This window comes from Poecilia latipinna, unplaced genomic scaffold (assembly GCF_001443285.1).
Source record: "Poecilia latipinna isolate Pla-1442-1.1 unplaced genomic scaffold, P_latipinna-1.0 Scaffold1611, whole genome shotgun sequence".
Lineage (NCBI taxonomy): Eukaryota > Metazoa > Chordata > Actinopteri > Cyprinodontiformes > Poeciliidae > Poecilia > Poecilia latipinna.
In genome coordinates, this window is record NW_015114227.1 from 131,286 (window position 1) to 144,645 (window position 13,360).

The following is a 13,360-nucleotide window of genomic DNA, read 5'->3' on the forward strand; positions in this document are numbered from 1 at the left end:
GACCACCAGATGGTGCCATCGTAAGTCAAAGGTTTATTTGAAACTTAATACAATCCCATTCACACAATAAGATTCTTAAATGAAATATACACAATTTAATAAAACTGCTCATATCTTTTATTTAAAAAATATAATTAATGACTGATGTGTTTCACTCAGTTGGGGAAACTAGACAGTTTTAATAATCAGGAAGAGTTTAATTTAAATCTATTTATTGATTTGCTCAATGATCAGTTTTCAAACCAGCTGATTATGGAACAACTGTCAAGTAGCATCTGAAGTTAAACAGTCTGAATGCACAAACAAAACTGGTATTGGTTTGTCATTGAGTCCTTTGAAAACTTCACTGATTTCCTCTCAGCTGGATCTTCATAAAATAAGGTTTGGGAGTCAAAGTTGCTCCAAAGACTGGTGTCAAGTCAGGTTCTCCTGCATCCTCCGGCCAGACGAACTTAAACCTCCTCAGCAGAGTCACCATGATGAGGAAGAGCTCCATGCGAGCCAGACCCTCTCCAAGACAAATCCGAGAACCTGGTTCACAAAACAACCATGTTCAGTTATTTCAGTATACCTCAGTCTGTCTGCATGCTTTTTTTAGTCTCATAGACGTTGAATCTACCTGCAGAGAAAGGCATGAAGGCCTCAGGTTTGACAAACTCTCCCTGTTCATTCAGGAAGTTTTCAGGGTTGAACTCATGAGGGAATTTCCACTGTCCTTCTTCTCTCAGCACTGAGGTCAGGTTCTGGATGATCATTGTACCCTGAAGGAATCCAAAAGGCAGAGAAAAGCAGTAAAATTGTTTATCTTATTTTCAGCAACACATAAAGCCTAATAAAACAAGATGCTAAGAACCTGAGGAATGGAGTATCCCATGAGCTCTGTGTCCTTCGTGGTGCAGTGGAAGACACTGAGAGGAACCGTGTTGGCAATCCGCTGGATTTCATGGATCACAGCCTGGAACAACACAGATTTCTTAAAATCTCTCCTTTATGATGCGATTATACTTATTGATAGAGAAAAAACAAGAGCACAGAACCTGAAAAAGTTACAGTTTACCAACCAGAAACAGGTCACCAAGCAGAAAAAATCTGACCTGACCGTAAAAACTGAAGTTATTATCTTTGGACTTAAAGAGGAACAATCTAGAGTCAATACACAGCTTCAGGTTCTGGTTCTGCTCTGCATCTCCAGAACTAGAACCAAACATGGAGAAGCAGCATTCAGCTTCTATGCCCCACAAATCTGGAACAAACTTCCAGAAAACTGCAAAAATGCTGAAACACTGAGTTCCTTTAAAACAGTAATGCCTTTCTGTGACTTTCAAGACTCCAGATGGCCACATAAACAGAACTTCAACATAATATCTTCTCCTGTAAGTGAAAAATCGTTACGATTTAAAGAAATAAAGGCCTGAAAACATCTGTTTGGGTGTCATCAATAAACTGATGTTCTCAGTTTATTGATCATATTATTACTGAAAAACATTTATTTCAGTAACTCCATGATTAATTTATTAACTATAATGTAGTTATAGTTCATTTATAGTTACAGTTAATTTAGGAAGCATTTCACCTGCATGTAAGGCATGCTGTGCCTGTCCTCAAAAGTGGCCTGGTCATGTCCCTGCAGCACCCGGTCTATCTCCTGCTGACATCGCTCTGAGGGAGGGAAAAAAGGCAACTTGCAGTCATCAGTTCAACTAAAATACATTTTCTTAGTGCGTTTCCATGTCAAAATGTACCTTGAATGTGAGGGTAAACCATGAGGTACAGAAACCCGGTCAGCAGGGTGTTGGAGGTGGTGTCCGTCCCAGCAGCATAGAGGTCAAAGGTCATTCTTGTCAGTTGTTCCTCAGAAAAAGTGGAATCATCACTTATCTGAATATTGGAAGACAAAGAGACATGAAGTTCAAATCAAATAAACTCTGCAGAGAAACAGAGGAAACTTCAACAGTCAGATTCTTACTTTTGTTGTATTTAATTGTGAATAATTTCAGTTTGTACACAATGTGTGTGTACATCTTTAGGTAGCACTCAGTTTTTGTAAAGAAATTTACATTTGATTTTGTACTTTATTTGTATTAATGTTGAGTATAGATAAATACTCAATATACATAAATACTCGACTCAGCATGTTTTTATATATCGTGCTGGTGATGAAAGATAATTTCTGTATTCTGGGATCAATAAAGTGCTTGTTATCTTAATTAGGCAGTTATTTCATTTAGTTATGTTTGGCTGTTACTCATTAATGTGACTCATCTCTTTCACAAAAAACACACACATGACACACCTTATCCAACTCGTCCAGGTAGCAGTCGACAAAATCTCGCGGCTCTCCAGGGACTCTGCTCTTCTTGTGTTCATCCACCAAACGTCTTGAAATATTGATAAAAGTCTACAAGATAGAAGTCAACTGTGCTCGTATGTTCACATTCTCTGGAAGAATTTGTCTAGTTTTTGTGTTCTTTAGTGTCTTATTACACATTATAAGGCCACAGACTGAATATGAAAAGACTGTGCTTAAAGTTAGAGCTTTATGTTGGGAAGTCTATAAATGAGACTGTTACAGGAATCCTTCTGCAATTGGATTAGATTCCTCCAGACACTCAGAGAAATTTCAATAACATTCAGTTTGATTTGATTATTTTAGCATTAAATATTTAACTAGTTTGTGAAAACTGACACACTTACTTTGCAAGTGAAAGAAAGGTGTGTTTTTGTTTTGTTTTGTTTTTTATTCTACGAGTTAAATCTTTGTGTTTGAGCTCCAGCTTGTTCACAAATCTCCCAGGAAAAGCCGCCACCTTCAGGCTCTGGCCTTTAAGCTAAATGAATGAATCCTGGCTTCCTCCCTCCAAATTCCTCTAAATCTACATTGAAATGTACTTGATGAGAAATCATAGCAGCCGACCACAATCCATGAGTGAAGGAAAAGCAGAAAATACAAAAAGAAAAATTCAAATGCTGAGTGTGTAAACTTATCAAAGTAACTTTATGTCCTACATTACCTCCACATTCTGAAAGGCCTTGTTGTAGGGCAACCGGAGGGGACGGATCAAAGGAAATGAGTCATAGATCTGAGAAAAAAGATAAATTATTACAGTGCATGGATTAAATAAAAAAAAAAAAACAGATCCTGTTTGAATAAAACACCTCTCAGGAGGAACATATTCATATTCATCTTAAGATATTCAACTTTTATCGTGAGAGTCAAACTTTAAGAAATACTTTCACAATATGGTTTTTGATGTGTTTGTAAAGAGATTTCAACTGAGAAAAATTAATCTAGCAAAAAGGTGCTAAAGTGTTTGAAAAGACTAAAACAGTGATTTGTTAAAACTTTACATTGCACCAACTAGAGCAAGAATATTATAGGAAGATGTTCAGATTGTGATCATCATAATCTGCTTTCTTTATCCACTTCATCCCATTTCTGTCTGATGCTGCGACTCACCATCGCCCACGGTCCATTGGCTATTTTGATAGTCTCAGTGAAGCACCTGATAATAATTTTGATCGTCTCGTCTTCGTACTCGTAACGCTTTCCAAACAGAACCTTGCAGATGATGTTGGAGGCTGCATTATGAAACATGAACTGAGGACTCAAAGTTTTACCTGAAACAACAAACCAAACAAACACAAGAGACAGAAACGTGACAGGGTTGAACGTTAGTACAAAATAACACAACAGAAAGATATGAATGCTTAAAATCACAGGAGACGCACCAGTGTTGTCATCTAGAGTTTTAATTATGTGCTGAATCTCTTCATGGATTCTTTCCTCCATTGACTTCTTTCCCAAACCAAAGTTCCTCAGAGTCATGAGAGCAAAGCGCCGATGGTCCCTCCACAGAGAGCCGTAATCAACCAAAATCACACCTATAAAAGACAAAAAAACTTTCAAGGTGACATTTAGCTACGCAGTAACCTCAAGTACTCAGAAACTGTGTGAATCTGTAAATTAAAAATTGCATTTTGTTTTATTCCAAAGTGTTTTCTTTATTTGAATAAAAATGAGGAATAATCTTGTGTAGGTTGACCTTTAAGGTTATTTAAATTTGATCGGAGTTGTTTAAACATGGAATGAACACATACTAACTTTACTCTGGAAACTGGAAACCATTTACAAATACCAGCATGAGCATATAGATGCTCATTTTGATGTAAAATAATTTATTAAAGTCATAAACAAATAAAGAAACAAAGTCTGAAGCTGTAGTTATAGTTTCTGGTTAATTAGGGTTTAGAATGATTGAATAATGGCAAAAAATAAAATGATCATCTTCCAACAAAACAAACTTAGCACTGTACATTTTATTGATAATTAGAACAGGAGTTTGAATATTTTCATTTACATTTATACCAAGTCAGTCTTGCTAGTGTTTTTTGTGCATTATGTTATAAAACACATACATTACCTTTGTTATCAGTGGCATTAGTAATTAATATGTTTTGGGGTCGACCAGCGAAATCAGCAGCTTTGACCACCATCGCCTCCTTCATGGCCTTAAACCCATTTATGACCACAGCTGGTTTCTGACCCAAGAACAGACTGTAGACGTTTCCATACGACTGACTCAGCTGGAAGAAAGAAGGGTTTTTTTTTCAGATTTTATGTTTTCTACCTCTTTATCCTAGTGTCCATCCATCCATAAACATGTGAAGGACGTCTGGTCAATGCAGAAGACCAAAGATTTATAAATTGGAAATGGGGAGATGATGGTTAGAGAACAAACCTCTAATCCTGAAACCTGTTTTCCTCATCCTGGAGTTACCCATCATTTTCCCTACTGCATGTATCGGCGTTTCCATTGACTATATAATCGGAAAGGTGGGCATTTCGAAAATAATTACGTTTAAGGGAAACTTGGCAAATTTGAAAAAATTATAATTTTTTGATAAAAAGTTTTTCACTAGTGATATTGGTTCATCTCGAAAAACTGCAATGGAAACACTTTTTTTACATCACAAAAGTCAAAGGATCAACAACTGGTTTGCACCATTAGCTACTGGAGCAAGCCATGAAGAAGAAGACAGGAAGTAGGTGGAGAAATATGGTGAGCCATGATTTTTAACAAGTTATCTCGTGAACAAACTTTTCCACATGTGATTTTAATTGCTTTTTTATTTAATGAAAAGACTGTAATTGTGAAAATGTATTTATTTTTTTGGACGTTAGCAGAAGATTGGCAAAGGTTTGTGCACATTTTAATGGAAATGCAGCTTCTGCCACCTTAAAAATATGATTCTGATCGAGTTTATACCAGCTGTCATAAAACTACTTCGGTCTGGATGCCAGTGAGCTAAAGGGGACGTTCATGTCAGACTTGGTTGGAAAACGTATTAAAAAATAGCAGCAACCTTTGGATGGCTTACACACAATGACTTTGCAAACCGAAGACTAAAACATAAACATCATAAAGATTGACTAATAATGATAACAATAATCTTTCTAGACCAGGGCTCTTCAACTTCAGTGCTTAAGAGATTTTTCCCGCAGGTCTTAGATGCATTGCTGCTCAAACACACCTGAATCAAATAAATGTCTCATGACAGAGAGTTACAGCGGCTCTAGATTTAGAGACCCCTTCTCTGGACATTATCCGTCTTTTCAATAATGCTGCTAGATTATTGACCAGCTGGCTGGTCCCTCATTTCTAATCTATCCCTGAAGCAAAGCATGACTCATAAGTAAATTTGTCGTTAATCATTAAGTCTGGCTTATCAGTTTTTCCAAGCGTGAAAAGGAGACTGTGACTAAGCAGAATGTAACTTTGGACATAATTTTTGGTGTTTGGACACGAAAAACTGAGGCAGAAGATCAAATGGGCTGAGTGTTGGTTTGGAAGAGCAGATTTAATTTGGTGAATTCAAAAAGTGTTGATTTTTTATGCTTAATGTATGAAATTCTACATTAATAAAATAATTGATGAAATTTTTCCAGTCATGAAAGACAAAATGTTTCTGTCTATATGCTCCGTCTTGTCACTTTAATGTCCAGTGTAAATAGTGCAGGACAGTAGCCATAAATGTTTTAATAACTTTTGCATTTGGAGAGCTTTAGAAGTTTGTGTTCTTATGATGGACTGTTATGAGGGAGTATTTAAAGGTACAAGCATTAATGCTTTTAATGCAAAAACACATGAAGTGTTTATGCAGTAGCTGCTTTTTAATGCAAAAAATCTTTTTATGCATTAAAAAGCAGGGATACTTTAGGATAATTTATCTAAGAATCTCTTACAGTTTCCTGAATCATGCTGAGTCATGCTGGGCACAACTTCAGTTCACGTAATGTTTGACTTTGCTGCAGAGTAACCTATGCCTTACAAACAGACAGTACAAAGTTTTCTTTAACCCAAACAAATTATTCCACTAAATATTAGCTTATCAACAGTCGAGTTAAAATTTGTGGACTACCTGCAATTCTGAACAAGTAAAACGGAAGTTTGCAAGCGTTAAATGGAATTAAAGCAAGATATGGAAATCAATCTTATATAAATTGTAAAAACAAATAAGAAACATAGATTTTCTTACCCTATCAAAGTCTTTTAAGGGGTTGTTTATGTTCAGGTTCCAAAGGTTCCCCAGTACAGGCAGACTGGGGGGTCCGGGTGGGAAGTTCTTGGGTCTCTGAGGTTTGAGTTGAAGGAGAAGGAAGACGACACAGAGCACCAGCAGAAATACTGAGATCATGTTGGCTTGTGTTGGGTCAAACCTGCTGAACTTATTATGAAAGTCTGTATCTCAGCGCTGACTGCTCTGGTTCTGCCCTTTGATTCTTTGTTTTTAAAGTCAGGGGCAACATCAGGCATTAATAGATGGTCATAAGAAAGGACAGGAAATGAAGTTATAACATAGAGGGATGGGTCTTCAACTCTGTCTATGGTTTTTAGTTTTATCTCCTTTATGTAACCAGTTAGGTTTATTTTATAACTATATAATTATTAGGAAAAGGACCAAACTTAAATCTTGAAAACTGCTGGCAGTTCCAACTTTCTGTCACATATTTATTAACCATCTGTGTTTATCTGGTCTTGTTTCAAAGTCACCAACAAAAAAACACTGGAAGATTATTTCACTTTAGAATCTTAATTACAAAATGAATTTTTTTTATTACATTTTTAAAGTTTAATAAAAAATAAATAAAATAATAAAAAAAACATACCCTTTTTTAGTTAAGGAATTATTGTTTTTCTAATTTAGCTTAAAAAAATAAAAAATCAGATGTTTTGTTTTTTCCAGTTTATTTTGAAACAGAAAAACCAAAGAATGAACCATATGCAGAATCCAGGGAGTCGTTTAATCTGTTTCTGGTGGCTCACACAAACAGCCTCAGTGATTTGACCTCAGCTTGACCTTCATGGTGTAGGGTTTAGGAGTCAGAGTGACTCCAAAGACTGGAGTGAAGTCTGGTTTTCCCGCCTCCTCCGGCCAGATGAAGCTAAACTTCCTCAGCAGGGTAACCGTGATGAGGAAGAGCTCCATACGAGCCAAACCTTCGCCGAGACACATCCGAGGACCTGAGGCACAAAAACAACCGTCTTCACTTTTTCACGCATTACTCAATCTACGTCTGCTTCACATCTCCAGCTGTGACATCACTTCCTGTGTTTTACCTGCAGAGAAAGGCATGAAGGCCTCAGGTTTGACAAACTCTCCCTGCTCATTCAGGAAGTTTTCAGGGTTGAACTCATGAGGGAATGTCCACTGTCCTTCTTCTCTCAGCACTGAGTTCAGGTTCTGGATGATCATTGTGCCCTGAAGTTCAACAAAAAGAAAGTTCTCACATGTTCACCAAGAGGTGCCAAAGCTCATCGATGACTTTCCACTTACCTTGGGAATGGAATATCCCATAAGATCTGTGTCTTTAGTTGTGCAGTGAAAAGCGCTGAGGGGAACAGTGTTGGCAAGCCTTTGAATTTCATGGATCACAGCCTGGACAGAAACATGTTTTCAAAAAACTGTTTGAATGATATTAAAATAACAGTTTCAGTTTTGACAAACACAGAAACAGTAAATGATGACATCACAGTGTACCTGCATATAAGGCATACTGAGTCTGTCCTCGAAAGTGACCCGGTCCTTCCCCTCTAGAACCTGGTCTATCTCCTGCTGACATTGTTCTAAATTATAAGAGAATATGTCAGTAACTGTGCTCTATGTTCTGCAAGGTTCAAAGTCTTAGTACTGGTAAACTACAAACATGTAGAAGGTAGGATTAATAAGAAAAGGCTAAAGATGTGTAAAAAAACAAAAAAAGCGTGTAGTTCTGGATCGTTGCTGATGAAAATCAAGCGATTTAAAGAGCAATGTGTGACTTTCTACTGAAGCAGAAAGGCTGTACTTAGTTTTTGACATATAGAGACTTCAATTTTGTTTCAGTTTTGTTACATAGATTATCACTTTTGTATGATTAAGTTTAGACTGAATTCATTTTAAAATGCGGTATCAACTGGATCGTTTTTATTGTCAATGAAAACATATTTACTCTGTTTCGAATTACAAAGGTGATGTTGTGCAGATGCTGTAAACCACGACTGGACCGTGGCAGAAAATGGCAAAAACAGTTAGGAATGTTTGAGAAATGAGGGCGTACCTTGGATGTGTGGGTAGTTCATGAGGTACAGAAACGCAGTCAGCAGGGTGTTGGAGGTGGTGTCCGTCGCAGCAACGTAAAGATCAAAAGAGATTCTTCTCAGCTGCTCCTCAGAAAACATGGACTCATCATTTTTCTGAAGAACAGAAAGTGATTCATTTGAGACAAACAAAAAAAAGTGAAAGCTCTATCAGCTTTTACTAAAATAAGCAGAAAATCTGTGGCTGAGAAAAATCTATCTGAAGAACACAGTTTCTAACTTCATCTCATTTGCATATTTTTTACACAACATAATTTAGTTTGTTGCATTTACACACATTTTCCAATTCATCCAAATAGCAGTCAACAAAATCCCGTGGCTCTCCGGAGACTCTGGTTTTCTTGTGTTCGTTCACCAAACACCGAGCATGACTCAGAAAAATCTAAAGTACAAAAGAATTTCAGTCACATTTAATTACTATTTCATTATCCTTCATGGATGATGTGTCTGTGGTTGTGTTGTGTTTCTGTCATTACCTCCATGTTTTCAAAGGCTTTATTGAAGGGCAGCGGCAGGTGGCGAATTAAAGGGATTGAGTCGTACAGCTGTGAAGACAGGCGGTTATTACAAAGAGTTAAATCAATTCATGGACCACAGAGTTTTAGGAATCTTACTTTTCATATGCAGTATGCACAAGTTCATCATGACAATAGCATTATAGCACTTATAAATTATTCTCCTGTATCGCTGCATTATGTAATATATAACATTTTAATGGAATCAGCTTTAAAATGTAAAACCGCATTTTGTTATAATTGGCACAAAATGTAACAATGTTACTGCATATGTGGCAGAAAGTATTACAAAATGTGTTCAAGGATTTTATTTCATTTTGGTTTGATTATTGCATAATGTGCCTAATGTGTTTTTAGTCATGTTTTACTATATTTTGGAGCCTGAGTTCATGACATTATTAAAATATTACGGCATTAATACATAATGTGACATTACATCTCCATATTTCATCACTTTAATATATTTGGTGAGATCTTTATGTGACGAACCAAAGTAGAGCATCATGTAGAGTTGAAGGAAAATGAAACATCCCTGCATCCATTATAAATACCTGTAAATACACTTAAAATGACTATTTTCAAACTTAAACAAGTAAATGTCTGAAAGGTATGTCATGCCAATCTCACTCCCTTCACTCTTTCACTCCAATATAAAATTTATTACAATCAATTCCACAGAAAACTTCAGAAATAATATTTTTTCACTTTATTATGCTAATTATAATGATAATGTTAATCATGCTCCCATTTGTATCAGACTTTTCAAGCTCTCTATATGCATCCATAAGTTTTCTGAAGTCTTTAAAAAGTTGTGTTGAAGTTTTTAGGACTGGAAGTTCTGCTAATTTCTTGTTAGAGATTTCAAATGACGCTTCTGGAAGTTTCAAAGCAAGATTCTGATTACACATGTTAAAAAAAAAACAAATTAAATTAATAGATCAAAACTGCATTAATTCCAGTTTGACATTTTTGTAGATTACCACAAGGGTGCACCAAAAAGCAACATTTGCTCCAGTTTATAAACCAAAGGCTCTTTTTATCAGATTAGTGGCGTAACTGATGAAACAGACATTATTTACAACATTTGTACTTTGATCTTTTATACTTTCATTAACTGTTTGTTTTATTTTGGCATTAATCACATTTGTCAGTTAGTTTTGTCTGAAAATCATCCAGTAACTCACCATGGCCCAGGGCCCATTGGCTATTTTAGTCATCTCAGCAAAGCAGCGAACAATCAGCTTGATTGTCTGATCGTCGTACTTGTAGCGTTTCCCAAAGAGAACCTGGCAGATGATGTTGGAGGCGGCGTTATGAAACATGACCTGAGGACTCAGAGTTTGACCTGTAAAGACAGAACATTTAATAAAACTGATGGAAAAAAACACGACTCAAGCATAATTACTTAATGATTACTTGCTGCAGCATTAATGTGTGAGTGAATGTTGGTGTAAAACGATATAAACACATTGCGTGTTATTGTTTACATCCAAACATTTTGTGCATGCTCTCAGTGCTGCAGCGCAAAAAGACGATTCTTTTACTTGCAGGTAAAAGAGTTTTACATTTTTCTTTTTAGCTATACTAATTATACTCTTTTTAATTAGTTAACAATGTTAGCAGTCAAATGTAACGTTTAGTTTACTATTTTATTTATTTATGTATTTTCCCCATTTCTGTCGTTGTCATACATTTTAGAAAAGTGTAGTATTTGGATTACTGCTCTAACTTACAACAGGTTTGCCAAAAAAGATACCCATGTATTTCCAATGGAGTCCTATTGAACATCACAGGAGGAACAGTGCAGCAAAAACGTAAAACCAAAAGGGAAATATTTCAAAATTAAAAGTCATTCTTGTGTCGGCCAAATTGTAATACAAAGTATAATATAAATATTCTTCTTCAAAGTAACTTGTCAGTCTAAGAGCTGATACAAAGTTTCACCAATAACTAAAAGCGTCAGGCTGGAGAAAAACAGCAGGAATTTGTTGAAATATGTGGGAGCTTGACCTACCGCTGTTCTTTTCCAGTGTTTTAACTGTGTGTTGAATTTCTTCAAGGATTCTGTCCTCCATCGACTTTTTCCCCAGACCGAAGTTCCTGAGGGTCTTCAGAGTAAAGCGGCGATGCTCCCTCCACATCGGCCCATAATCAACCATAACCACACCTGCAAGAAAGAGTCCAGCTAATCATGTTCAAAGATAATGACAATCTATATGAAAGGATTTACATTAAAGACAATGATTACATTTACAGAAATAAAAAAAAAAATAATGAAATCATCTTGCAATGTTACAATGACTGCATAGATAAAAGAACCTCATGTTAATGAATGAAATCACAAATCTACACATCTACCTTTTCTCTGGGTGACATCATTTATAAAAAGGTCTTGGGGTCTTCCAGCGAAATCTGTAGCTTTGACAACAATCGCCTCCTTCATGGCCTCAAACCCGTTGATGACGACGGCTGGTTTTGAACCAATGAACAGACTGTAGACGTTTCCATACGACGCCCTGAGCTGGAAGCAAACAGCACAAGTCATTTTTATTAGATGCATCATAGTTTTAATTCTCATGTTACTTACAGAACTAGCTAAGCATTTTATGATGAATTGTCTACAAAAAGATAAAAATCCATATTTAACCAAATTAACTTTTTGCCAACTGTTTATATAAGGAAAAGGTAATTTTTTGTTATCACAATAAAAGAATGACCAATTTTCTAAATAACAACTAAACATCTCAAGGGAAATAGAAATAAGACACGAGAGAGAATAAACCAGGAATCAGGCTTTTGCCCGTTCGAGAACAACCCATACAGTTGAAACCAGACGTAAAACCTGTGTGAAAAGTTCCTTTGCTTTTTTTTCTCTCTGACCGAAATTAAATAAAACTAAACTTTACAGTATGTTTCTTTGAATTCAGAAGTTTGCGTATATTTCTGTAGCAAATGCAACTTGGGTCAAATGCAGGCATACTTCCAGAAAATTTACACAACAGTTTGCTGAAATTTTAGCCTATTCCTCACAACAGGTCTTTGCTCACAAACATCTTTTCAGCTTTATGTAACTGAGATTATCACTGGATTTTGCTGTTCTGAAGTCCATATTTGATGGTTCAGGTCGTCATTGTCCAAGACCCATTCAGCTATGTGGCTCATATCTTCAGATGTTGCTTCAATATTTCCATGTTTTTTCCTCATGATAAACCAAAACGATCTTCCAAACCAACAGAAAGGTTTTTTTGTACTTTAATGGGATATTTAACCCACTCATTATTTGCTCATCAAAACTGTGAGTTAAAGTTTTTCATTTCTGTAATACTCTGTGTTTAGTCCAGGTTAACTAGGTGTGGGTTAGTGGGTTTACTCCAGACATTGTCTTACCCTCTCAAAGTCCTTTAAGGGGTTCTCTAAGTTCAGATGCAGCAGGTTCCCCAGCAGAGGCAGACTGGGGGGTCCTGGTGGGAAGTTCTTGGGTCTGGGAGGTTTGAGTTGAAGAATGAAGAAAGCACAGAGTCCCAACAGAAATAGAGAAACAAACATGGTGGTTCGGATTGGATTAAACTGAACCGCAAAGCTGCTCGAGTTCTTATGAAAGAGCAGCTCAGCTCTCAGTGCTTTGCTTGTGTACTTTGATTCTTTGTATTTAGAGCGAAGGAGGAAATCAAATATGAATGGAGAACTGTTTACAGCTACAGGAAGTGACGTATATGGGCGGTGTTGCAGTTTTCTTTGGGCTAAAACGGTACATCTGGGCAAAAACGTCACATAAAAAAAATCTTTTTGAAAAGACATTTTAGTATTAGTTATTTTTTATCTTAGTAAGTAACCTGACATACTGAATAAAACCCATTTACTTTAGAAAAACATTTAGCTGCAGCTCAAAGAAATATTTTCAGTTTTTCTCAATAATTGCAATGTCTTGTGTGTGTTCACTTATTTTAAGTTTTATTGTTTTTTTTTAAACATGTTTTTGAGCACAGGTGCCACATGACTCAATGCAAAAGAAAATGTTCTTAGAGTTTTAAACTGCTGTTTTTCTACATAGCAGCTTGCTGTGCTGTGCTACAGTGATGCACTAAGTTGTTCATAAAAGGGAACTGGATTTTCAGGGACAAATTCACAGCTATTTGCTGAATTCATACAAACTACAAATAACATTGTGTAGCCTACTTTTCATCTCTTAAAACAAAACCAAATGCA

The 13,360-nt window shown here is 36.2% G+C and overlaps 2 protein-coding genes across 3 annotated transcripts in view; both read right to left on the reverse strand.

Moving 5' to 3' along the window:
* Positions 1 to 6,857, reverse strand: part of LOC106963990 (cytochrome P450 2J6-like) — an 11,822-nt gene extending 4,965 nt beyond the window's left edge. Inside the window, exons 1-11 of one of the 2 annotated variants that reach the window (XM_015059195.1) lie at positions 6,538 to 6,855; positions 4,422 to 4,584; positions 3,730 to 3,882; positions 3,458 to 3,618; positions 3,012 to 3,080; positions 2,294 to 2,398; positions 1,743 to 1,878; positions 1,574 to 1,659; positions 854 to 955; positions 620 to 761; positions 199 to 531 (exon numbers count right to left, since the gene is read on the reverse strand). In XM_015059195.1, the coding sequence (XP_014914681.1) occupies positions 344 to 531; positions 620 to 761; positions 854 to 955; positions 1,574 to 1,659; positions 1,743 to 1,878; positions 2,294 to 2,398; positions 3,012 to 3,080; positions 3,458 to 3,618; positions 3,730 to 3,882; positions 4,422 to 4,584; positions 6,538 to 6,696 (1,464 nt within the window). In that variant the 5' untranslated portion in view covers positions 6,697 to 6,855 and the 3' untranslated portion in view covers positions 199 to 343. Of the gene's footprint in view, positions 1 to 198; positions 532 to 619; positions 762 to 853; positions 956 to 1,573; positions 1,660 to 1,742; positions 1,879 to 2,293; positions 2,399 to 3,011; positions 3,081 to 3,457; positions 3,619 to 3,729; positions 3,883 to 4,421; positions 4,585 to 6,537 lie in introns of those variants that run through there. The other variant, XM_015059196.1, reaches the window with a different exon arrangement.
* A 437-nt stretch (positions 6,858 to 7,294) lies between these two features.
* LOC106963988 (cytochrome P450 2F2-like) overlaps positions 7,295 to 13,360 on the reverse strand; it is an 8,505-nt gene continuing 2,439 nt past the window's right edge. Inside the window, exons 3-13 of the mRNA XM_015059192.1 lie at positions 12,542 to 12,615; positions 11,513 to 11,675; positions 11,169 to 11,321; positions 10,339 to 10,499; positions 9,116 to 9,184; positions 8,917 to 9,021; positions 8,600 to 8,735; positions 8,041 to 8,126; positions 7,837 to 7,938; positions 7,620 to 7,761; positions 7,295 to 7,523 (exon numbers count right to left, since the gene is read on the reverse strand). Coding sequence (XP_014914678.1) covers positions 7,336 to 7,523; positions 7,620 to 7,761; positions 7,837 to 7,938; positions 8,041 to 8,126; positions 8,600 to 8,735; positions 8,917 to 9,021; positions 9,116 to 9,184; positions 10,339 to 10,499; positions 11,169 to 11,321; positions 11,513 to 11,675; positions 12,542 to 12,615 — 1,379 coding nt within the window. The 3' untranslated portion in view covers positions 7,295 to 7,335. The remainder of the gene's footprint in view (positions 7,524 to 7,619; positions 7,762 to 7,836; positions 7,939 to 8,040; positions 8,127 to 8,599; positions 8,736 to 8,916; positions 9,022 to 9,115; positions 9,185 to 10,338; positions 10,500 to 11,168; positions 11,322 to 11,512; positions 11,676 to 12,541; positions 12,616 to 13,360) is intronic.